At 44.2% G+C, this 26,996-nt stretch overlaps 1 protein-coding gene across 1 annotated transcript; it reads left to right on the top strand.

Annotated features, from left to right (window-relative positions):
* The first annotated feature begins 6,259 nt into the window (after positions 1–6,259).
* LOC140999273 (uncharacterized) lies at positions 6,260–25,917 on the top strand. Its single transcript, XM_073469597.1, has 6 exons — positions 6,260–6,556; positions 23,669–23,819; positions 24,057–24,124; positions 24,232–24,341; positions 24,740–24,831; positions 25,440–25,917. The coding sequence occupies exons 1-6, from the start codon at positions 6,260–6,262 to the stop codon at positions 25,904–25,906; spliced, it is 1,185 nt and encodes a 394-aa protein (XP_073325698.1). The 3' UTR covers positions 25,907–25,917.
* The last annotated feature ends 1,079 nt before the right edge of the window (positions 25,918–26,996 follow it).

Genomic DNA, 26,996 nt, shown 5'->3' with positions numbered 1-26,996 from the left:
AAGATTCAGATTTTGTTTTACTTTCCCAAAGAATGAAGGACGATAACAGAAGAGATCTGTGGCTTCTTTTTACTGTGAAAAAAGGCTCAACCATAAAACACCTGCTTTTAGAAAGGAGTTTGGTTTATCAGTATGTCCACTCGACAGACCGCCAGGAGCCGAGGCTGCTTTAATGTTAATAACACACATTAATTAAGATAATCTACCTTCTAATAATGAAGCTTGTAAACGGCATAAAGTGACGCTGGAAGTGGAGCTAAGCCGACCTGAACCTCCTCTCAGCTCGGAGGCAGCGGTCGTTAAGTTAATCACAAGCGGCTGTCGGGACAGAGCCACAGAGATGTAATGAGATTACAATAAAGTCACATTGGACAGATTATAAAACAGCAACATAAAGATGATGACAGAAGAAAGAGCTGGACATTTAATCAGGTAGTTGTGTGTGTCAGGTTGGTCCACTGTGATGGAGACACAAGGACAAAGCACCCTGACGAGCCGCTCTCATCTGTACTCTACACTACCTTTGGCTGTATGCTACTAGCCGCCGTTAGCTCAGTTAGCTGAGCGGCTAAGTGGCTAGTTGGGGGGAGTCACCGCTCAGCAGCCTCCCAGTGAACACAGCCGGACACCAGACTGTTACAATATTTCATTTCTTGACATTTTATAGTTTATTTTATTTACTTATTAGACAAAAAAACAACTGGTGCAACAGCTGAAACTACAGCAGGGCTTTACGATCAGACTATCATCTCCTGAGGTACAAAGTGGTCTTACAAGACAGGACGGGTTGGGGCTAGCTGGTTAGCATGCTAACGTCAGTAGACACCTCTGCAACGAGGTACGTAGACGTCTTTGACCGAACTCCAACACTTCTTCACGACCTGCTGATAATTTTAGTTGACTTTTTAAAACCATATCTGACTTATCACCCTTAAACTGATCACTTGAGCTGGAATCAAACAACTGCGAACAATTTAACTGCTAACTGTCAATTAGCAAGCTCATTAGCTCAGTGGCTAATGGAACAAAGAGTTCACAGTTATTTTGAAAGATGTATTTTCTCTCACTAGCCGTTTTTATACTGGACAGCAAGCCGCCAATTTGGCCATCCTTTTTGCAGCTAGGTCCGCGAATTCAGACAGAGCGCGGCATGTTGGGGGTCTGTTTTGGTCCGATATGACGCCCAGGAGGGTACACTTTCTGCCCCCTCCATTGCTATGTCAATCCAAGGCGTCGATGTGCCGGCAATTGCGTGACGAGGGCGGAGGTGTCGATGACCTGCACTGTTGTGCGAGCCACAGCCGGGAGTTTTAAAGCAGGAAACAGCTGATCGCAGCAGTCAGTTCGTCACTTCATCCGCGGACGTCAAGATGAGCAACTGGAAAGCCGCTGAGATCCGGGAGATGCTAACCATCACAGCCGAGAGAATCGTCAATAACCAGGTCACTCGTCAATGTTCACGCCCAACTTCATGCTTCACGTCACGTCACATGTTGAGCCTACCCCAGTGACGCTTTTTTGCAAAGGAGGAATATTACACCTCCGTTTCACAGAGACGAGGCGGCAGATTGCAGCCGTTACCTGGCTGCAAATGTGGCGCATTTTCTCACTAAAAGGGGGCGACTGTCTAATAACTGTCTACAGTTTATTCTCCAACAGAGGATATTTAATAAAACTGGATGATGTCACACGGCTAATAAGCCACCATTAGCTTCCTCCATCTTGGACTCTACGGCTCTCGGTTCCTTCAAGGGTCACGATGTCAGGACAGCGTGCTGGATGGTCAGGTTGACTTGACTCAACGAGACGCAGCGATTTAATTGAAGCCAGTTTCCAGCCGGCCTGTTGTCCTTCAGTAACAAACACATCTCCACAGAGAGAAGGAGGCTTCAGACAGTTTGACAATCCGACGAGCGAGCGGTGATCTGACTGTGCACCTGACGTTTCTCCTCCTGACGCCGGAGAGGAGAAGACGTCTGATTTCTTATCGTCTCACCTCTTTGTTGTAATCTCAGTGGGAGGATTCGAGGAAAAGATACATTTTTAGAGAAATGTGGAGACAATTAAAGGGATTTCACTCTGACATCACTACATTCACAGTGGGAACGCTGGAGTCGACCGCTCGGTGTTTCTGTCTGAAGGTTTTACTGCATTAAGAGAAGCTAAGTGGTTGTAGAAGGTTGAAATAGAGTCTCACCATCTGTTTCCTCCTGACATGTGAACGTATCTGTTTCTCAGTCTCGATCGCCTCCCTCACATGTGTCACAGTGTCAAAGTGTTGCTGGGCCCCGTTCTCCCAGTTTACTGGCCCCTGGGCCCAGTTTCTGTTTGCTGGGAACTTGTTACTTACAGATGTGACAGCTGTGACTCCTCCCTGTCCATGATGTGGTTCGCTCTTTATGGATCACAGATTTCAGATTTCGTCTTCTGGGCTGCTGTTCTTTATGCGGTTGCCAGGCAACAACTACAATACAAAAGCTTTAAAAACACAGGAAACAATGACAAGCATCTTTGAACATGTAAATTAGTTTTGATTCATCGAAATAGTTGTTTGATTAAATAATATTAACGCCACAATCCAGCTTTTCTCCAGAGGTTTTATTATTTATTATTTAGCTGACGCTTTAATCCAGATTGATTTACAAAAAGTGTATTTATCCGTGTAGATACAGGCCAGAAAATATTAAGAAACAGAGTTTTGACTTGACAAAGTTCTCCGTGATAACTGAGAAACCCGAGTGTCTCTCAAAGCAGAAACGGCTGGTGAGTACACCTCAAGTTTCTTAAGATTACTTCGTCATAAAGCATATTTTTCTGTCAGTTTGTTACAGTTTTCTAAAAACCTTTTGTTAATTATACAGTAAAATAATTAATATCACGTAAACATGATGAACAGACAAACCAACACGCTTAACGGTGCAATATGTAAGCACATCGACAGAGTAAACACTGACGCTGAAGGTAACAGTAGCTAACTGTAGCTGTCATTAGCTAGTTAGCTCAGTTAGCGGGACAGGTAGCGGTCCAGACTGGGAGCTTGGATCTCTGGGGAAGTGTTGGTGTTATTCACACCAGCAGCAGCAGAACTGTGGGTATTTTTTGTTAATTTTATGAGTTTCAAGCTTTAATAAAAAGCTTAACTGCACAAATTTTTGCCAATAAATCAACTAAAGTGTTGCAATCAAACACGGACAATAGCTGTCGTCTCTGAGTCCCAGAGGCCCAGTTTGTCACGGTCTGTCTGTTTCTGTGTTGGATTTTTTTGTTGTGCTTGCAGAGCTGCACTGAGAGGCTGGACGGGGTTTAGTTAATGATGTAACCGAGTAAATGACGTGTGCCGATTGTGACTGAAGGTCGAAGTGAATCAGAAAAAAGTCTTAATGATGATGTAACAACAGCTTTCACTGTGAAAAACACGGACCGACCATAAAACACCTGCTTTTAGACTGGAGTTTGGTTCAACAGTCTTTAACTTCGACTGCTGAGAGCAGAGGGTATTTTAATATTGACATTTCACATAAACTGAGCTGACCTACCTTCTAATGATGAAGCTCGTAAACAATATGAAGTAACGCAGGAAGTCATGACAACGACATAAATGATCTTAACGACAGAAGAGGTGACAGAAACACTCGTACATGTCAGGACACACACACACTCATTAGGTTTTCTTTACAATGACGCTGATCATAAATCAACAACAACACAACCGTCTAGACCAATCATGTTAATACTTACCTGGCTACACTGGTCATGTGACTGTCTGCAAACCTATAAATGTACGAGCCCAAAGGCAGCCATTTTGTGCTGCCCTGATGAAGCTGAAACACGTAGGCATGTTTCTACTGTTGTTGTGATTCAACAGTCACGATTAATTAAAGGCTTTATAACTTATTACGCTCCCGAGTGTCTTTTTCAAGAACAGGATCCCTAAACTGATGAGCACCAGAGGGATGACCACTCCTTGCATCCTGTTTTTTGACTGAACACAACATAACTGTTTGCTTCACCAGCCACTGAATTTTGCCTCCTAATTGCTAAAAAAGCAATTCATGATCTCAATGTGATTAAATTGGCAACAGGACAGAAATTACATTTACCGTCAGACAAATTAGAGAAGCTGTTTTCTCCTCAAAAAGGGGGCGGAGGCATGACGAGGGTGAAGGGTGAAGTAGCCGGGTGGGATGTTCTCGTCAGGAGCCTTCGACAAACCCAGCAAGACTTTGAGTAAACGTAACACAAACAGACACATTTAGAGGAAAGAGGCTCCTCGTACCAGAACGAAGCCGACGCAAATGTACATGAGTCACAAACTGTTTGAGGAAAAGCTGGTCAGTGACTCAGTGTGAGTCTGTGTGAGTCTGTGTGAGTCTGTGTGTGAGACTTCCCCACATTTCAACAAACCTCTCATTGACAGAGATGAAGACAGATAAGAGTGACCGGACACTATCACCACGTACATACGGGCATGTGAGTAAAGTTCATCCCGCTCAAAACGTGCTGGTCTGAAGAGGCTGAGTGGTTGGTCTGTCGTGTTGAAGTCCTTTGGGACTGAGCGATACACCTGAAACACACAGGTACGCTGCAGACGGAGGAGGAGACTTGAATCGAGCTGGGCTCACACTGACGGAGTTTCAGGCTGATTTAATCCCTCCCAACGATCGAAGGAGAAATCTGGTCTGGGTCTCGATCGGCTATCAAACATGTTTGATATCTATGAATTAAAATGTGGATGATTACATCAGTGCTTTATGAGCCCAACCACAACGACCAATGAGAGAGGCATCCCGGAGCAGCTGACGGTGCTGCCCAGCAACAGTAAACATCCTAACCCCCCAGATTCCACCGGGCCCGTCACGGCCACGATACGATCACCGGAGCGGACCGCAGCGGTTCTAGACATCGCTGGTGTTTCCACCGGCTGCACCACGGCAACGTTTCAGCAGCGTCCCAGGAGAGTCTCACCGCTCTGCTCCTCGGGGAATAAACACCAAGTCTATTTCTGACAGAAGTCAGTCTGCACAGAGCAGATCGAGCCAGACAGGAAGTCAGGCGGCAGAGTGCATCCGAGCAGTTTTCAAAATAAAACACCATGTGCAGAAATATTAACAATTAATACACTGAAAACAGACAAATAACTACACGATTTAATGTCGTAGCCCACTCAAACACAGGAGAGGCACAGAAATCAAGGAGAAATGATGAAATAAACACAATCTGAGCAAGTCGGCAACATCGGGCAGACATGACGCTCCTGAAACGCACCCTGTCGATATGAAGTCGCGTGGAGGATGGAACAAAACGGCGCCGTGCACGCCCGGTAACAGAACCGAGCCCAGTGGAATCAGGGGGTAACTCTTGAGGCTAATGTTAGCGAGCATACTGCTGGTAAGACTTACAATCTCAGCTCCAGCGCTTCCCCATGAGATCATGTGAGAGGGATCACGCATGAGTTCAGCTTCAGCCTGCAAAGCCATGAAGTCAGAGCTGATTATTTACTGCTGTTTGGTAAAAATGGATTAATATTGAACTCATCACGCGTCCAAAGAGCACCAAATTAAAGACTGTTCTCCCTCAGGTCCTCAGCCGCAAACCTGCCGAGTGTGAAGAAGATCGGATGAACGGTTCTCGAGATATCTGAAGGAAAGACAAGCAGACAGTCTTGCTTCATGGTTAAAGATATAGACCTGAAGAAAGCATGTTGCATCCTTTGACTGTCAGGCCAATGAAGCTAAACGCAGCAGAAGAAGAAGAAGAAAGAAAGAAAAAGAACAAGAGACATAAAAAAGGAAAGTGGGCGTGATGGACATGGAGAATATGGAGAGTAAGAGGATGGAGGGGGGTGTTTGTTGTGCGTACCAGTCGGTGCAGTATGTGAAATGTGAACTGTGTGAGTGAGTGTGTGTGTGTGTGTGTGTGTGTGTGTGTGTGTGTAGGGGAGGATCCTCTCTCTCTTAAAGCCGGCTCAGAAAGAGGGCGATCAGCAGAGCTGAGAGTGAGAGGCACTGAGGAGGGAGCACACACACTTCTACTGACTCTTAGACACACACACACACACACACACACACACACACTCACACACACTCACACAGACAGACAAGTGGCCTATTGTACACACACACACACACACACACAGACAAACACACAAACACAGTTGCAGATCAGTGTCATTCACACACTTCAACACACACACTCACTCTTCGTTGGACTCCGGACTGACCACTTGAGGATACATCCCCTCAGGACTCTGTTTCCCATCATGCAGCAGTGGAGCCTCTCGGAGCTCCAGGGGGTCTCCACCCAGCGGGGGGCCTCGACCCGACGGACTACCCAGGATCGAGCCCTGCGGAGCTCCAAGCAGCCGAGGCGGGGGTCCGGGCGTCCGTGTCTGTGCCCGTCGAGGGGAGCTCCTCTCTGGGCATGGCTCCTGCTGGGGGCCCTGGTGGTTCCTGGAGCCTGGAGCTTTCTGAGCGAGGAGCAGGAGGAGCTGCTGGTGGAGCTTCATAACTACTACAGAGGACAGGTGTCACCCAGCGCCTCAGCCATGCTGCCTCTGGTAAGACACCTGGAGAGCTTAAAGTTAGGGGTCGACCCATGTGGCTCTACCGATTATTAGTAATCCAGGAGACCGGTAACCGATAACAGATACACATTTACAGGAAAAATACAAATCTGTCTCAAAGTCGAGAATAACCAGCGAATGCAACTAACTACAATTTACTCAAGTACTGTACTTAAAGACAATTTTCAGATCCTTCGCTTCACTATTGTCATTTTCTGCTCCTCAATACTTTGACTCCACTGAGACTAACAGAGACTAACAGAGCGGAGGCTGCTGCATCAGAGCCAAAGTAACTCAGACACGAGCAGAAAACATCACAGAAACTGATAATCGAGAAAAAAAGCTGAATATCGGCCCAGATGAGACGTCAACCAACAGAGAGGAGTAACTAAGGACAGGGTGACATTGATATAAAGAGCTAATTTTGTCCGTTAAATGTCAGATAGTAAATCGTCCTGTGATGGTTCCTCCCTGACTTCAGCTGCAGAATCTGTGTACAGTTGGATAATTACTGGAATCTCTCGGTTGTGTTTGGAGATATTTCCCTCGTAAAACACTCCCAGAGTTTAATCACCAGTCAGATTGTCAGCGCTGAATCATAGTCGAAGTAAATCTGACGGTCTGTTCTTCCTGCTTTGCTTCACTATGACCTACTGAACGTCACCAGCTGTGGTTACAATCTTTATTTAATCTGACTGAAATCAGTCTGATCAGACTCAAACTGAACCGTTTACATGGACGCTGAATAAAGTTGATGATGTGTTTCGATACAATATAACTTTCCTGTGAAGCGTTTAATCTGACAGAAATATAACAGAAGATTAATGTTTTTTGAGAATATTCGTTCCTTCATCCGCTCCGCCTGGTAATGCCGTTGTCAGGACAGCACCACGTCGTGTCCTGGGAACAATATTTACATTTCTGTTTTCGGTGAATCCCGACTTCGCTCAGCCTTTCATCCATCCAGCATCCCACAATCCTTAAATCTCTTCAGCTCTCCAACAATAAAAGTCGTGTTAGTCACAGATCGGTTCTCTCTTGATCGTCGCCCAACGTAACTCCAACGTGAGATGAACATGCGTAGAAAGAATATGTTTTATATATCGACAAAAATGTGTTCAGATCGGCCGGATCACATCAGTGTCTTCAGACTGAGGTGTTTACGTGACGCATTTTTATTATAACTGGGTGAAAGAAAGATTGTTTTAGTCTAATTTATGACTAGTTATTGGTTGAAATGTTGTTCTAGAGGCTGAGAAGGAGAAAACTTCTGGGGGAAAGTTCGTCATGTCATGTTTTGGGGCCTTAAATGGTGAAAAGATACTGAATGTGACTTTCATGTTGGTTTTGAGGAGGCAGGTCAGGTCTGTGGTGTTCAGTCAGTACGACAGCGTTAAAAACTGAACGTTCATATCAACAATCAATCAGTAAATCAAACGTTATTCATATAGCACCTTTCAAACAAATGAAAATGAAAATGCAACGTAGGATATTCAACAAAGATGGATTTAGAAACTAATGCGCAGCAAAATACGGCTGGTTACAATAATAACAGATGAAGAATAAAAGAAAAAACAAGCAGAAACAGTAACAATAAAAATAAATGAAGTGTATCATATAAACACTGAAACCGTAAAATGATGAAACGCCACATTACAGCCGGACTGAACAGATGTGTTTTATGATGCAGCTCATTATACGACCGTCAACACGAGCTTTAAATAGTCAACACAAGTATATTTTCTCCAGGTGCTGAACTTTAAATAGACACATCAGAACCATCTGGGCTGCAGCATCAACCTCTGTGACCGTCCTCCAGTGTGGTCTCACTACATGTTACCACAGAGTTCTGGTCCATATTTGAGTCCACAGCCTTTGTTCCAGAAGCAGAGAGAGTTTTTACTCCTCCTGGGTCTTCTTGGTTCTTTTACCTGCAGTTGAGATTGCAACCTGTGGCCATGCAGCCCCACAGGACCTGCCGTTACCCTCTGAGCCCTCTGAGGCTTCAACCTTCCTCAGTGCTGAGCAGAAACAAGAGACGTTAATCCAACGTCTTTGATGAAGTTGAAAAGACTTCCACCGGAGAGCCAGAATGAAAGATCTTTCTTAGACGTTCACTAGCGACATCCTTACAGGGTTCAGGGTAAAGTTTTTACAATCTAATCTTAGACGTCTAATGAACTTTCTTGTCGTTCAAAATTAAAGTTTTTATGTTTACTGCGTGCAGCGAGAGTTACAGGAGGGATTCAAACCCGGAGCCTCGATCACAGCCTTGTAACATCAGCTCACCTGATGAAGGCTGGATGGCCTGAACACGGTGCTCGTTAAAGCTGATGATTAGCTCTCCTGGTAAAGTACATGCCTCATGCACGCTGCTGAGATTGAGGCTTGGGGGTTTGAACCGTCCCGTAGTTTCTGCTGCATGGAGTAAAATGTGTCCGTCATAAAAACTTTAATTTTGAACCACAAGAAGCCAGAAACTCTCCAGCGGACGTCTCTTCATCTTCATCAAAGCGTTGAATTGATGTCTGTTGGATGAGTTTCTGCTCTGTGGGTCGGCTGGTGGACTGACATAATCTCCCAAAAATGGGGACACGGTTTAAAACTTAAGTGGGAACAGCTTCTGCCCTGAATGGTTGAATCATTTCAGGGATTTTGCTCTCATAGAAACATCCTTAGCGGTTCAGGATCTCCTCAGCTGCTCTCTTCAGAACCCAAACTCTCCAGCACCAGCTTGCACACATCTTGTTAACCGTCTACTGTGTGTTTTTTATTTATTCACTGTTCCCTGTGGACGAACAGAGAAACAGCAGCAGAGCCAAACTGCCTCCGAACAGCTGAAGGTCTTAAACTCAACTCAGACTGAAGACTAAACTAAACCTGAACATTAAAACCACAGACGCTTGATTTTGTAACTGCGGTTTGGTAAATGTGTCATTACTGGAAGTGACTGACGTAGTCTTATAACATATACGTCATCATGGTGACTCGTCTTTATGTTGACACCAGCAGCTGGTAAAACACGGACGCTACTGTTTCACAACTTCAGACAGCAAACGCAACGTGAACCATGATGACAGTAATGGTTGCGTCACACCGGAGCAGAAGTGGTGGAGCAGAAGGGGACTGGATATGATTTCAGTCGCCAGAAATTAAACTTGCAATTAGTTTGTTTCTTATCAGACTCCACCATCAGTAAATACATTCAAAGATATAATTAAAATGTCACTTGACCTTTGTTCTTTATGTTACCGACAATGTTCAAACCCAGAGAAATCCTCAGTTTACTCAAAGTAACGTCTGTCGATGTAACATCTGATGATCTGAGAGGAGGCCGGTCCAAAATACCCCCAAAACATGGACGGACTTAAGACAGCACAAGAGTTTCTGCAGCCATGATTTAAAATCTCCACGAAGAAACAAATCTGTTCAACTTTCATTTGAGTGTCAGAAGGTTTCGGTCAGAGGAAACGCAGAAGTTTCCAATAAATCTGTTGACAGCGAGCTTCATCCTGAGTAATCCACAGACCTCAAGACGTCACAGGCTTGTCATTATACTTGGAGAGAGATGCTGTTGAGTCGTGCTAATCTAATTTCGTAGCATTTGGAGCACCATGAATCGGTCATTGAGCCTCATTGTATGGGGATGATCTGATGACTCCAAACCTCAGGAAGTCACACTCAAACTATCTGGAGGGATCAAAACTGTGGGAAACAGAGAGAGAAATATGTTTTTGGTGACCAGAGCGTTGAAAGTATGTACATGTATGTATTTTATAAATGAACAGCTCATAAAGCAAATCACCGTTGGCTCTGTGAGGCAGCCAGAAAAGGTTTGAAAGGCTTGAAACGATCTCTAATGAGCAGCATCTTGAGTTAGAGGTGAGGAAATGTCTCGATTGCATCGCGATGTGGACGTGACGGAGCAGAATCAAGAGTCTGCAGCTCATGTTTGATTGGTGATTGTTGATTGTTCGGCTTCAGCCGGACAATAAAGTTACGTTGTGACGTTGCTCCCATGCTTTGAATCGTGGGCGGACATTAGGCTAGGATTTTTTTAAACAAACATCTCGGGCCATGTGTCAGATTTGACAAACTGGACGAGACTTCTGCCTCACAACAATCACTAATCACGTTAGCCTTTTCCACCTGAAGCTAACGTCTGCAGCCGTAAATAATAACTGTTACAGTGAACCCAGCTAATCAGACAACATCTGAGGAGGTGCTGTCAACTCTGCCGTCCAGCTCTGAGAGAGGTGTGAGCAGCAGGGTGGGTAGATGTCTTATCTTAAAGCTGCCATGTGACAACAAACCTGTGAGACACTGCAGATGGATCAGTGTTTTGTTTCTGTAATGTTCATGTATTGAAAAGATGCAGCTTTTATTTTGTAGACCGCCGTAGTCTGATGATTGGAAGGACTTTCTGAATAAAAGGGGAGTTTAAATGATGAAAAAGTAGCAGTGCAGTGAAATAGATCTGTGAGGATGAGACGCATCGAGAATCGTAATCGAATCGTGAGGCCAGTGAAGATTCACTCCTCTATCCTGGGTTTCTCTACGTTTCACTGTCACATGAAGACAAATAAATTATAACAATCATCTTCCAAAAACACAAAAACTCGCAGCCAGAGCTGTAATTAGCTGAATAGCTCTCAAGGTTGAAAAGATTCACAGAAAAGGACGATATTAAGTCATCAGTCGCTCTGTAAGTGGAGATACTGTGACAACTACTGAGCACACTGCTTCGTACAGTCAGTTAACGACGTGTTTACCTTAAAATTCATGACATGTTATCTCCCTGACATCACAATCCAACAGTTGTTTCTTTAATAATGAAAAGTGTTGGGTCTACTCCCACTGCACTGCCCGTGTTAACTGCTAACACACAAGAAACAGGAAGTAAGACCCTCATGACTTCAATGTGCAACTCTGCAGTTCCTTGGAAAGGTTCTGCATTTGAAAACTCAACAAAGACATATCAAGATTTTTCCACAAAGATGTCATATATATCTCTGCACTTTTTTAGAAGATGTTCTTGGAGACGCCTGACTGCTGTCCGCAATTTAATTTAATTGTCTCCAGCTGTGAATTGTTTCTTGTGTTGTGCATTTTATTGTGGGGTTACAGTGTGCATCAACAGCACATTCAGAGGAAAAAGCACATTTAGTCTTTGAGTTTAACTTCGTCTGAAGGATCCGGGTTTGTGTTTGAAGGCTGAGGCAGGATGAAGTCTGGATCAAACTGTGGTGAACAAATAAAAAGAGGAAGTAAGGTATGACACAGTGAACATGAGGGTAGTGAGAGACGAGGGAAGGAGGAAGTGCAAAGGAATAAAACTTTTTACTAATTAATGTACTAATTAGTCCATTCATTCATTTATCACCTGTTTTCTTTTACTGTTTCTGTTTTTCTGAGCACACAAACACTAACAGACGTGTAAACTCTGGTTCTGTTTGCTGCGTCTGTCTTCGCCTTTGTCTTGTTCTAATTATCCTTGTTTGTTTCTGGTTTGCGTCCCTTGTGTTTTTTGCAGAAGCCTTTTGCAGTTGAAAACATTTCAGCAATGTGTGTCTGCAGAACACAGGAAACGAAACAGAGACGTGAGACAGGTCGTGTTGAGTAATCCTTAAAGGCTTCAGGACATCTGACACTGCAGCTCGTCAGGCTCAGCTGTACGCTAACATGCTAACGAGGGACATTAATCAACAAATATTTGAAAAAAAAGCTAATTACTAACAAACAATGGAACAGCGTTTATATTATGTGATATCGGATCACATTGATCGGCACTTCGTCAGCCTCAGCTGTACTTTATAACCAATATAATGACACTTTTATATGTACGGCAGCTTTAAGACATTAGCTTAATAATTTAACTGTTAGCATGTTTGCTTGATTGTATTTTAGTGTTTAGCATAAAGGATGTAGTGTGCTAATGTGCTCAGTGTTGCTCAGTATATAATATTTACAAAATGATGTTGATAGCATTATATAATACTTCACTGTATTATCATGCTACGTCAACGTTACTCTTAAAGGACACATTTTAAAGATACAGCCAGAATTTTAGTTTGAAACATTTAAAAAATAAACTAACAGCGTGAAGAAACAACAGTGTTGATGCCAAAGACGTCTCTGTTCTGTGCTGCAGAGACGTCTACTGAAGTTAGCATGCTAACCAGCTAGCCCCAGCCCGCCTGTCTCACCACTTTGTAGCTCAAGAGGTGAGAGTCTGATAGCTGCTGTAGTTTCAGCTAGTTAGTCTAATACATGATCAAGATAAACTCACAAAATGTTAAGAAAGGAAATATGATATAATATCTGAGTTCAAGTTTCTCTCTGCGACTGAACTCAGACGAGCTTAATCGCCTCGTTAGCACACGTTTGTCTCCACAGTCACCTCTGGTTCGGTCCAAGTAAAGTTCACAGAGTAACGTGAAGATATTCGGGCTCCTCCACGGCTAACCGAGCTACTTGCTAACTAGTTGCAACAGCCAAAGATAGATTCTGGTGTTTTCTTACACATTACACCTTTAAACTGGAGCCGAGGCTGAGATTAGCTCTTGAGGTGATCGTGGAGCTCGACGAGAAGAAGAATCATCTGTGTAATTGATTTTCATCGTTTGGAGTCAATCACTGTAAAAATGTTTCTCTAATTGATTAAATAGCTGTCACATATTGTTTTTCCACTTTGGAGCAAACCTTCGCCAACAGACTGACGAAACGACATTGAACATCACCAAAGATGAAATGATGTCATCGCCAGGCAGAGATGTTTTCTGGCTGCTGTCACTTGGCTTCATTAATGACTTATGTAAAAGTTTTCCATTCGTCATGATGCCTCTGACACGAGAACAGTTTGTGCGTTTCAGGTGAACCGAGGGTCAGATTAAATCTCCGTGCTGGTTCTGTGTGTCGGAGCGTCGGGCAGGTTGAGGCCGGCTGGTTGTTTCGGTTTGGTCGGTGGAGCAGAGAGAAGCTCCAGCTGCTTTAACTCTTCGTGGAGGCGCGATGATGAACTTTTATGGCATTGGATGTCAGGAAAAAGGGTTTGTGGATCGGGTTTAACCATTTAAAGATTTTACAACTGTGTTTTATTTTTATAAGTTTGGACAAAACACATAACAGCTTCCAAAACTGTTTTACAATCTCTTTTTATCACTTTATGAAAAGGTTGTATTAATTTGAGCTGACATTCAAATTACAGTAAATTAGAGCGCCTCCCTGAATCCCTGAGGCCCTGCCAGCTGACACAGATGAGTTAGCAGCCTGAGCTCAGAGCCCGGAGAGAACGAGAAGACACACTTCTTCTTGATCTGAACCCAGAGATCCTGACCCGCCACGCGTCGTGCAAAGTGACAAAGAGAAGTTGTTTGCTCTTAATGACATCATCACATAATCACCATCAGTAAACAGAGGACCCTGTCTGGATCTCACTCCCAGAGACCGAGGCTGTTTTCTGGGGGGGGGGGAGTTCAGTGAAGTCTCGGTCGCTGACGGTCGCGGTGACTTTTCCTCATTAAATTTAGCCATTTTATTTTCTATACAAGTGGCCGAAGACAGAAACTACAACAATACAACAGTGGAAGGCGGCGAAGACATGCGAGTTAATGTTTTTTGCTCTAAATAACGTCAGGTTATCACCGCCAGGCGCTGCTTTCTTTGCGGAAGTGTGACGAAGCGAGTCTGTAGCGACTTTTCCACGTATAAATTCAGCATTTTTTCCCCTCATATAAGACGCTGAAGACACGACCTGCTACCACTTTACTGTTGTTTGGTCTTGTAACGTTGCTTTGTGGGACACTTGTCTTTTATTCTGAGTGATATCCAGTGAAGGATCTGTTTGGTCGACAGACTGAGCGCCATCAGAACGACACACTCCTGTCCCGCGCTGCCGGCATTTCCGTTCACATAGACGTCCTCTCGCCTCTGTTACAGCTCTGTTACGACCTCCGCTGGCGGATCAGAGGCAGAACGAATGGCATTGCCCCCATTCAGCCTCTGTAACTTTCATACAGATGTTGAGGCGCTACATACAGCCTCGAAAAGTAAAGTGTGAAAGGGTCTAAAGCTCCCACAACAACATGAACGTTGAAGCGTACCAGCGACAGGCGCACTGGACCTTCAGTCGTGTGCTTGCAGTTTGGTTAGGTTGAGGAAAACATCAGAGTTTGGGTTCAGAATAACTTTCTGTTTCACACTGAACACAAACAGCAGTCTCCTGGATGAATCACATCCGTCCACCCCACCGCCTTCCTCTGCAGGCTTTATCCCTCTATACTACGTCTCCTTCATCCTTTGCTGCTCTAATATTTACTACAACCACTAGAGGTCGCCACCGAACAAAAAGCGTAATTATGGGCCGTAATAAGCTGCGTTCACTGTCGACCTATACGGTAGATTTTCTGTCTCATCAGCTCCAAGTTTTGGTGCCTCTGCTCGACACCGTCACTGATTTGCTCTCTGCGTCTGCTGACACAACATGATTATTCGTACAGGTTGGCAGCGAGAGCTCTTTTTGTGGGTCGGCCACATTAAAAGACACCAGAAAACGCTGAGTAAATCGGAGCCTGGGTTCCAGTAAGAGACGGGTGTTTCCCTCCGCTGACTCCCTCCAGTTAATAACACGAGCGTCAGAGAAGGAACGCAGCAGGGAAATGATCCGGAGACAGGGAGGGAGTCGGCGCTCAGCTGTTGAGCAACAGAGGAGGAAGACTGTTGTGAAAGAGCCGAGAGACGAAGAACACAATGTTTGGATAGAGACAAATGAAAATTAGGCAGTGAATGAATGAGCACCCAGAGGAATGTGTGTGTGTGTGTGTGTGTGTGTGTGTGTGTGTGTGTGTGTGTGTGTGTGGACCAGGAGAGGTCTCAGCCTGTCTCCGCTGGTATGGAAGCCCCGCTGGGACATTTCCATATTCATGTTTTTCTTTCTGCTTTTCAGCCAAACTGGAGAGAGAGAGAGGGAGAGAGGGAGAGAGAGAGAGAGAGAGGGAGAGAGAGAGGGAGAGAGAGAGAGAGAGAGGGAGAGAGAGGGAGGGAGAGAGAGAGAGAGGGAGAGAGAGGGTGAAGACGGTAGACAAAGTGAGGAGCAGAGACAGGCTGGAAGATAAGGAGGGCAGAGAGGAGACAGAGTATCTGTAACATCAGGAGGCGTGAGATGAAGAGGGGGAGGTCAGTGTGCTGAACTGTGAGGAAATTACAGTGGAGACATTTCTGTTTTGTCTGAATGTAACGACAACCTCTCCAGTCAGATAAGATGTTCAAACTGGACCGAGACCAGCAGACGAACTGTGTCCACCGCAGAGAAAACAGCTATTAAAACAGACCGGAGCTCCGTCCAACCGGTCCAGATACAAAGACACCAGTCTGACAGCTCTGGCAGAAATCACAGGACCTGAGTACCATAACAAAGCAAAGGAACCAGTCCGACCAGTTCAAATAAAAGTGGTCTTTGCTACCTTTACCGCCTACTGACCCCACGTCCCCCAGGCGAGGCAGCCCGTCTGAAGCGTTATGTTGCACGTCACTGACGCCACGAATGTGCCGGAAACAGTCGTAACAGAAGAGAAAACAACGATACACCTGGAAGCGTCTGTAAAAGTGTCACAACCCCACGAAATGACTCGTTTCACCGTCATAATTTGAGCCAATCGGTCCAACGACATTTGGAAAGAGCCGCACGATTAAATGATTTTATCCCCATTCATGTTAGCCAGTCATATAACGTACTAACAGACCGCATCCTAAATTCCTTCCTTATTTACGCGCCACCACCGGATGCTGATAACGCGTCATCACTTCCCGTGGCGGGAAGTTCATCAGAATTTAACGTGTTCGCCCGGGTCTTAAAGCGAGGTGATAAAACAGAGAGACCAATCTGACCAGTTCATACAGAAATGATAGAAACCGTGAGACCAGGACCAAAACTGATACAGAACAACAAACGTATCGAACAAGTTTGGACAAAACTGACAGAAACAGAGTGACCGGTCTGAGCGGTTCAGATCAGACTGGCCCGACCCGTGATTTCTCAGAACACAGAACGACTTGTAATCTGTGGATTTAAACTCGAAGCTTCCTGCTGCGGCCGAGCTGAAAACAAACGGTCGGCTTGGTCCTGAAACAGAACCAGGAAACCAGAACCTGCAGAGAAAGAATGTAAATCCTCTCAGCAGGAGGCTGTTAATACTGCAGCGCTGCGTCTGACTGTTAGCGCTCTGATATTTCATCATCTGTACTGTACTCCGCCGATTATTGGTGCTTGGAAACTAATAAAAAACAAACCCGGAGGAAACATTTTCCTAAGCAGCTCGAGCGAGATTTACAGTTATATCACGGCAGCTCTGCTCCCGGCCAACTGTGTTTCCATCACGGCTGCTAGACGACGACACCGCGGGTTCAGACAGAAACATGGAGATAAACATATTACATTACACAGAGTAATATCATTATAGAAAGAAGTTTTAAACTGAAAAGATTCGCCGGCAGGATCAGTTAGAAACAACAGCTTCCATTGTTCATCCAACATTAACAGCCATCTGTGGATTAAAGGTTATTGCCTAAAAACCAGCCGGAGCCACAGAAATATAGAAACAACATAGAAACATATTTATGGGGAATGTCAGTAATGAAATAATGTTAATAATATTTCACCACCTCTAAAGTCCCCGATGAAATGAAACAGGAAACCCTGAAGGTGTCTAGACGGGCTTGGATACGAAGCAGTTCAGTGAAGACAAACAACAGACACCAGGCTGCTGACAGGCAGAAACACTCTTACACCAGCCCGGACCCGATGCAGGTGACCCGGCTGCATGGCGACTGTTTGACGCTCGCTCAGCTTTATTAAAGAAAATATCACAATCTCCCTCCACTAGAGAGAACGACGACCGCCAAGAAATCTCAATCGGGCCCGAACAGACCAGAGTGTCTGGCTGGCGATCTGTTTCTGCAGTGCGTCAAGGACAGAACCAGAACCAGAACAGACCCTTTTCACAGCAGACATTTTGACAGGTGGCCCTTATAACCTTAATAATGGCTGCATTCCATTTAGGTGAGCGAGGCCCAGGGCCCTGGTATTGTGCACGCTCGCTCAGTGGCGTGGCTTTCAGGGACACCTAATAGGACGGTGCCCTCGTTAACGTTATCGCTCACACCTGCAAGTCAAAATGTGAAAAGGGTCCATGGGTCTTCACAAAGGGGCCTCGTCACACCCTGATTGGCTGTGAGCCAGTCGCCACACCTGCGACAGGTGATCTGAATCCACTGCAGTGAGCCAAAAGAAACTGACAGCAGTGGGACAGCATCTTATGTTAACGGTAACCTGTATGAGGGGCGTGTGACCAAAGTAAAAAGAAGCTAACCGGCTGCTAACAGCTAACTGCAAACCAAAGTTCAGGGAGTGTGACGAGTTCAGCAGCTGTGGAGAAAACAGAAAGACAGAACCGACACGTCGCACGTCTGGATGCTCGCTGCCAAACAGAAAAATACAGAATATCACGAGCCTGGTGCTGTAAATTATTTTTACAGTATGTTTAAACCAAAAGAATGAACAACAGGACCCTGACTTTAATATCCCTGTGTGTGTGTGTGTGTGTGTGTGTGTGTGTGTCTGTGTGTGTGTTTATTTGTCCAGTGATGACACACAACACAAACAATAGTCAGGGGTCTCCTTCACATTCCTCTCTCTCTCCAGGCTCTCTCAACATCTGGTCTGTGTTATGACTTTCGGGTCATGTACGTGGTCATGAAGCAACACACGCACACGCACACACACGCACACACGCACACACACACACGCACACACACACACACGCCTCTGTCTCCACACTGGAGGTCATCCGGTCTGTGAACAGCTGATTTTTGTTTGTCTTCGTCTCTTAATGTTGTTTGCGTTGATATCAGCTGACTAACCACAGTGTCTGTTCAGCGCGTCACGTGCAGATTTACATTTTAACTGATTTACTAATTAGCTTCGTTAGCTCAGATCCAATTAAATCTACACACACTGTGCTCATAAAGTACAAACTGTGTAAATGTTGACTGAGCGTGTAAGAGTGAAAGTCGCCTGAACGTCTTTTCAATCAGCTAAAATGTGGTTACATTGATCTGATTGATGGTATTTCTCTGAAGTCATTTTGCTCTGGCAGGTGAAATGTGTTCTACGTGAAGACGTAATTATGTTGTAAATCTCAACGTCTTTCACTTTTGAACCAGTTGTGACGATGAACCTTTCCTAAACGTCTTTTCAACGTCCTAAGACGTCTTTTAGACATCTCGGCTCGGTGAAGCCCCAGTTCAGTCGACTGTCTGTAACCCGTTTCTAACCAAAAGGATCTTGAAGTAGTTTAGATTTTTTGTTTTTGCTTTCGCAGTTTACAGGATGTTCGATATAAAAAGTCAACAGTGATTTCAGGTCACATCGAGGCAAATAATGAACGTAGTTACGTCCTGCGTCCGGCAGCACTCAGCTAAAATGTGGTTACAACATCAACGTGTCACGAAGCACAAATCGGTTTTATAACTTGTTCATTTGTAGGTTGAAGAGAGACGAGACGGATCAGTTTGTGTTTCTCCAAAGACACTGGGAGGTGACATTTGGTCGACACGAAGGCGTTTAATGTTTAATGTTTCGTTTAAAAAGTCTTAAATATGGAACCATACAGACTGTGAGCTGTGATGGGAACAGTGTTGCACATTAATGTAAAATAAGACGTGTTTACTGCTGTAAAGCTTATGTGCAAACACTCACAGCCAGAAGTGAAACTAAAGAAATGAATACGTTGTTTTTACTCATTTAAAGTACATCCCAACGTGGCGATAAAAACACCTTCTTAATGTGAACATTTAGTCAGCGTCTTTAAATAGTCGTGTACCAACTTTGCACCGGGAGCCCAAATGTAGTCGTGTTCTAGCCTTCAGACGTCAGGCTTACGTATAGACGCTGCGACGCCACAGTAGAGGAGCAGGACCCTCGTGCTTCATTGCTGTGTTGAAGCTTGTTACAGTTTGCCTGCGCGTCTCACCGCACCGGACCGAAACAGTTGTTTCTCTGCTGCAGAAATGAAGACGATACCAAACGAATCTGATGATATTCTGACTCAACAAACGTCACGTGAAGAGTCAAACCAACATCCAATGTATCTACTAACAATAAACAGTGTGTTTATTATAACGTATATCTTCGTCCACTGTGCCACAGAGCTCCAGTGTCGTCCAAACACCATCCTACCTTGTGAACCTGCTGACGCAGAAATGCTTCACATACTGTTATTGAACTCGCCCGCTGTGATGTTGATGCATTTTCTCAGGCGGGCCGCCCGTCGGTCGGAGATGATCTGGCTGTTCGTTGCAGCGAGCCGGCAGCTTGTCAGACACAAATAAACATCAGCAAACAGAAAGAGCCAAAGACAAACATCATAATCCACATCAACACTCCAGCTTTAAACCACAGACGATCATGAGCTCACGTTCATCCTCTCAGACGCTCTCTGTACAGTGTGCTGCTTGTAGGAGAACCACATAAGCAGCATGTTCATATATGGATTATAATGGACTAGCTTATAGCTGCACTCGTCTCAGTCAGACAGTCAGGATCAGAACTTATTTATTATATGGAGCATTATTATATTTGGGAAAGGGAAGCTAGAGCAGAGAAGTAAACCACACGGTGGTGTCCCCGAGTGTAGTGACATGAATCTTAAGCTTAACTTCCACCATTCTAGATGTTTACCGTCCGTTTGCTAAAATATCATGTTTAATATTTAGTGTTTCTCAACTGTATGCGACAGTGAGCGACTGCACAGCCTCGTAGTGATATGTGATGTGCTGTTTTTAGTATCAAATCAACTTGTGTGTAAATACATTTCTTCTGTTTTGGACGACGCTGATTAAATATGACCAATATATGGACATTATATTGCTATCATGACACGACTATCATCGTGTTCATATTTTGTCAAAGTACCAGAAGTCATCCGTACAGTTTTGTCACGAGCCATCGGTCCGAGCATGAAGGCTTTCGAGCAGATTTCAAAATATGGAGATATTCGTGTGTCATGTGTCGCAATAAAGCCTTGAAAATATCAGAATATCATTTTAAGGTCATATCACTGAGCTATAAGAATAATAAAACTATTTCCCGGAGCACCAGTGTTCTGATGGTTTTGATCCGTGCAGCCGTTTTACCTCGTAACTAAGTATTTGTGGTATTAATACTTTTACAGTTTAAGTTAAAGATCTGAATATTCGTACACGACTGGGCGACCTCTCAGCACATTAGTTAGGATGTGAGGTGAAAGCTTCAGGCATGATGGGAAGGAAACCTCAGGCAGGCGGCTGGTGAAGGGGTCAGACTGTGGTTGGGGTCAAAGGTCAGGGGCTGATGAGGACATCGTGCTGAGGTGCAGTGACACCTCTGGTTTTATCTGTATGAAGGGAAACAGGACAGAATCTTGTTTGTTCGGATGAATGAAGTCATGACAGTGATGATTTCCTGACTCAGCCGTGTGAGTCAGGGTCAAACACAATGTGTGTTTATAATCTAAATGCTTCTTTACTTTCCTTTTCCTGTCTTTAACACATTCCCTTCATATGATATTAAATGTCAAATCATTTTCAACAATGAGAGGCTGACAAATCCACTTCACTTGCTTCATAAGCCAAACATCCGTCTTAATGTCTCAGAAATCATAAAAAATAAACATTTCACTGAGTCAGCTGAAGTCCACGCCAAAGATCTGTGGTTGATTTTATTAAACATGTTATATAATAACAATAAATCACCTCTAAACTATTAGCTTAGTGCTCTCTCTGAGAACCTCAGAGTTATTTACAGGCTATAAAATCCACAATAAATCAAAACCAGCTACACAGTGAAATTATTGTGCAAATTAAAAGGAGGTTTAACAGGGAGTGAAGAAAACGACAGCCGGGAGACAAACTGGTACAACTTCCTGTGTGTTACGAAACCAACGCCTGCAGCTTCTTCAGGCTTCGTGTAACGCAGGTCGGCCATCTTACATCTCAACAACACACCACTCTACACTTTAGAGGAGCAAAGTGGACGATATGGCCAGAACTTCAGTTTTAAAAAAAATAAATGAACGAATATTATGAACAGTGTGAAGAAACAACAGTGTTGACGTTCTGTCAGAGATGTCTACTGAAGTTAGCATGCTAACCAGCTAGCCTCCTAGCAGCACTCTGTAGCTCAGAGGTGATCGTCTGACAGCCTGTAGTTTATAAAGCAGCCGGTTCACTGCTGAGTCCAACAAGTCAACAACATAAACTCACTGAATGTGAGGAAAGGAAATATTTTGTCTGAGTTCCTGAGTTCAAGTTTCTCTGTGACTGAACTCAGACGAGCTTCGTCGCCTCGTTAACTCATCGTCACCAGAACAGTGTTGGTTCGTGTCCACAGTCACCTCTGGTTCGGTCCAAATAAATCCTCAGTTCACAGTAACGTGAAAATATTCTGTCTCTACACGCTGATGATGTCCGACTCTCTCTCTCTGTCCTCTCCCGTCCTCGCCTGCCGTGTCTTCTCGTCCTGGTCAGAGCCGCTGTAAATCACCTCTGTAGTGTGTCCTCTGTCTTCACACTGACCTCTGTGACTGACTCTTCCTGTCATCTGAGGCCACGATCCAGCAAACTCCAGCAACATTTCTGTTTTTCCTCTCTGAGCATGTTTGGGTTTCTTGTTCGGTTCTGAAAAAAAGACGACATGAGATGATTCATGACAGTAAACATGATGAGAAAACCTTCTCTGAGGCCCGTTAAGAGTTATGGTATTAATTCTTGTTCTGTGGCGTGACCCACAAGAAGAACTGCGTTTAATTATAAGTTGTTTATGGACTTAGTAGTTAGAAATTCTTAGTCAGGGTGACCAAATAACCTCTACTCAACGTTACTTACCTGCTTCCTGGATCAAATGATGATGTGTGAAAAACATATTTAGGGATCCACTTTCTTACAGTTCTGATTTAATGATAGTTTGGCTTTTATTTTATGGTAAAATCACATATCTATCTGTTACCACACAGTCCTGCCCCGCTTTCACCCTGATGGTGGAAAGATGGTTGAAATCATGTGGTTAATTATTTACTGGATTACAGTTGTGCAATGTGTTTTTAGCCACGTCAGTGAGTCAGCTGGTCGGTTCACCGCTTTTGTGGTCGGATTAACCAACTCTTGGTGACCCCTTAACTCTGTCCGTCTGTCAATGTTTCGGTTCAAAGCTCCTGAAAATGTGGTTTCAAATGTTAAGAATTTCTTAATAACATTATATTTAAATGAGTAAATAAACAGTAATCAGTTAAAAGATTATTAATCTGCTTCATCAGGCCTCAGGTGTGTGATTTGTTCAGAGTTGATTGACAGTGACTGAACGGTCCAGTGAAGGAAATACAAAATCTAATAAATAAATTAGAAAATGCATAAATCTCTCTCAAATAACTAACTACCAAATAACTTTGATAAAAAAAGGAAATCGGAGGGTTTTCATGTAAAGAGCTGATTGAGAAAATGCATCTTCGGGGCCTTTAAGACCAAATTAATAAAGAAATGTTAGCATGCTAAATGGAAATGGTGAACATCTATATACCTGCTAAACATCCGCATGTTAACTTTCTCATCGTGAGCATGCTGATGTTAGCATTTAGCTTAGCACAGCCTTAAAGGTTCAGTGTGTGGGATTTAGGAGAATCTACTGTCAGAAATGAAAAATAAAAATCTTCATTATTTTGTTTTCTTTGTTTTCTCCGTTTCACCTGAGACGGAGAACTGTTGTGTTGTTGTTACCTCAGAATGAGTCTTTAGCATCTACAGAGGGAACTGGTCCTCTTCCAGAGTCCGCCATGTATCTACAGTAGCCCAGAGCGGCCAAACCAAACTCTGGAGTTTTTAAACAAGCTCTAGAGAGGGCCTCTCATTTATTTAGTGTTTTTTAGCCTTCATAGGGTCGAGTGAGACGATGAGTGTGATCTGCAACTTTCTCTTTACGTTCTCAAAGTCAGAATCTTCTACACCTGAGGTCCAGTCTGGGTGTTTAGTCTGAGAACATTTCCAGACTTCTTCTCTTTAACTTCCACTGGTTCTGTGCAGAGATGGGACCCGAGCCTGAAGCTGATTGCAGAGGGCTACGCTGCTAAATGTGTCTGGAACCACAACCCAGAACTGGAGGACACCGGAGAGAATCTGTACGCCGGCACCGGCTCTCTGGACCTGCGAGAGGCCCTGGAGAAATGGTTTCTGGGTGAGTGGGTCCGTCGGAGTGTCGGGTCTGTTTGTAGAACCAAAGATGTCTTACTTTCATTACGCATTCGTCTTCAGCACCAAACAGACGAAGTTAGTAACTATTTGATGAAGAAAGTGGAAAATCTAGCAGCTGAAAAAGCCGTCCCAGGTTCTGAACCTTTGGGTGTGAGACCAGAATCAGCATGTACGATGTAATGTAACTGTAATGTAACTGTAATGTAACTGATTCCTGCAGAACACCTGGACTACGACTTCAATAACAACAGCTGTGATGAAGACAAGATGTGTGGACACTATACACAGGTCACATACCAACACACACATACAGTATCTATACACACAGGTGTGTCTCTGGACTGGATCTAAACCGTGTGTGTGTGTGTGTGTGTGTGTGTGTGTGTGTGTTACAGATGGTGTGGGCAGACACACACAGAGTCGGCTGTGCCTTCCATCTCTGTAACAACATGGAGGGACTCGACTGGGAGAGAGTCTCCTTCCTCGTCTGCAACTACTACCCAGCGTCAGTACTACTACTACTACTTCTGCAGTACTACTAGCACCATGACCAATACTACTCCTACTACTATCACTGCTGCTCCAGATAATACTACTACTGTCAGTAGTATTGCTGCTGTTTGTACTACTAATAGTAGTACTATAAGTCCATATAGTGTCACAACTCTAATATTGAATACTATTACTATAATAACTAGTACTCCTAGTACCTGGAACCAGTAATACCACGTGTACTACTGTCAGTGATACTCCTGCTCCTGCTGCAAACACTACAGTCTCTAACAGTGACAGGACGACAGCGCCCCCTTGTGGACACGTATCACACCTGCACACTGTTTGTGTACAGTATGTATGAGGAGTATTCATGAGCTTTGATCCTGTGTGTCTGATCTGCGCTCTCAGGGGGAACTATGAAGACGAGAGGCCGTATGTTGAAGGTGACTGGTGCGCCAGATGTCCTGAGAACATGCAGAAGTGTGAAAACAACCTCTGTGGTACGACACACAAATCAATATTCCTGCACACACCAGGATAAACCTGACTCTATTGTCTTAAGTTACATGAAAAACAAGAAGGAGCGAACTGTGCGATTCACATGCAGCCTCGTCAGATTCGTTCTGTGCTTAATTGCCACCAGGTGTTTCTTTAAATCCAACTTTCTTTGAGTCCAACAAGGTCACGATATTAAAAAATAATTACATCAGAATACAAGATCAGGACGATCTGATCACAGATATATATATACATATATACATATACAGTATATAGGAGAAGGTAATCCACTTATTATATTACAAAAGTCAGAATTCATACAATGCTAGCAGATATCAGGCTACACAGTACAAGAATATCCTCATAATGAAGTACAAACTAATTCATAGTTCTTTAAAAAGTATTTTAGAAAAATACGAGGAGAGAAAAAGCTTCTTCTGTAATAATAAATAGAAACAGTTGAAGTCTGTTGTACGAAACATTTCTCTCTACGTCTTGATTTTTCCTTTCAGATTGAATGTTTGATAATTGATTTTTTTTAAAATATCTGTTAGTGAGACGATCAGAGGAGGTTATAACAATTATTTTCTTCTTCTGTGGTGTTTTCCAGTTGCTGACGACGATGAGGAAATAGACGACGAAACGTGGACATTTACGTCTGATACCCCCCTCGAGCCTGCAGAGGATGAAGAGGAGAAAGTTGTTCCTCCTCCTGAGACAACTGAGCCTTACGTCCTGCCCGCCGCCACCACCAGCGCTCCCAGTATCACCACCACCTCGGCGTGGGACTCTGAGGACACCCCACCACCAGCAGCCACCCCTGCCCCGGGCACCCAGCCTCCAGATGTCCCCTCGACAACACTGGAAAAGGAGGAGGAGGTTGAAGAAACGGTGGAGAAGGAGGAGAGGAAGGAGGAGGAGACGAGGAGGGAAACGACAGATACGATGGAGGAAAATGGAGGCAGAAACAGAGATATAATATACCACAACAACAAAGTTACGATTAATGCTGGTTCAGTAGCTTCACCGTCTCTCCTGTTAATCTGTCTGACTGGGATCCTGACTCGGAGGCTGTGAGGAGGACGAGGAGGAGGAGGAGGAGGAGGAGGAAGAGGAGTCAGTACATCCACCTCACCTCACCACTCCTGCGTTGACTGCACATCACCTTGTTAATCTTTGGTAACAGTCCCCCCCCCACTGCAGAATAATATGGGTCAAATTAATAATTCACACTCATCAGAAAACAGCTGCCGTTTTCACAACATCTGCAGGTAGTCTGGCTCCAGATCTGGGTCACTTAATGTGTGCATAACCTGCTTCAACCTGCTCGGGATACAAAGACATTACTGCCAGGAAGTACAAGTACTAAATCTGCCGTGTTTATTTGAAGGAAACACTTTCACAGCATCAGTTTTGAGGATTTCTTTAAACGCTAAGTGAAAACTGACACAGGTGTGGTCGAGAGGAAAACAAGGGCTTATGAAATGAAGCATGTTGTGGCACCACGGTGTATTCACCTTCTCTCCACGCGTTAGATGTTCAGATGGATGTCAATTTCATGTCTGTGGAGTCAGGACGTGTTTAGCCTAGCTTAGCATAAAGACTGGAAGCAGGGGGGAACTGTTAGCCTGGCGCAGTCCAGTTCAAGTTCAGAAACACTCCTGCACACACTTCTAAGTGGATTAAAAACGTACGTAAATGCTAAATCCACGATATGTCTGAGTTTAAGGAGAGTTATATGAAAATAAAATGTAAGCTTTTGGGGCATAGTTAGCATGGTTAGCATACAGCTTCTCAAAAGTCCAGCGACTGGTTTTGTTTCCTCTTCTTCTTCTTTGCGTGGCCTAGATTATTGGCTCCAGGACAGTTGAGAAAAACGCGCCTGATAAGCATTTTCTTTCTTTTTCCTTTTGCTTCAAAACTGCGTGACTTTAGATGGAAACACAGCTGCTGCGCTTGTGTTAGCTGCCTTCTCTTGGTGACGATGGTTCTTTAGTGTTGCATGGAAACGTTTCTAGGCTGTGGGAAAGTGTCACATAAATATAAAATCTTCATGGTTAGTAATAAGTAATAATTTGCCTCGTTAGCGGACTCTATGCAGCCACACCTGTTCCCTTTTTAAGGCCTTTTTGTTTGAGTCGGTACTTTGTAGCACGATGATGCGCCA

This window comes from Pagrus major, chromosome 7 (genome assembly GCF_040436345.1).
Source record: "Pagrus major chromosome 7, Pma_NU_1.0".
Classification (NCBI taxonomy): Eukaryota; Metazoa; Chordata; class Actinopteri; order Spariformes; family Sparidae; genus Pagrus; species Pagrus major.
Note: the sequence above shows the minus strand (reverse complement) of the source record. Positions and strands in the feature narration are given on the sequence as shown.

Excerpts from the sequence above, each read along its gene's own strand:
- LOC140999273 (XM_073469597.1), top strand. The coding sequence starts at position 6,260 with ATGCAGCAGTGGAGCCTCTCGGAGCTCCAGGGGGTCTCCACCCAGCGG. Across the intron at positions 23,820-24,056 it reads CCTGGAGAAATGGTTTCTGG|AACACCTGGACTACGACTTC; the intron begins GTGAGTGGGTCC and ends TGATTCCTGCAG. Across the intron at positions 24,832-25,439 it reads GTGTGAAAACAACCTCTGTG|TTGCTGACGACGATGAGGAA; the intron begins GTACGACACACA and ends GGTGTTTTCCAG.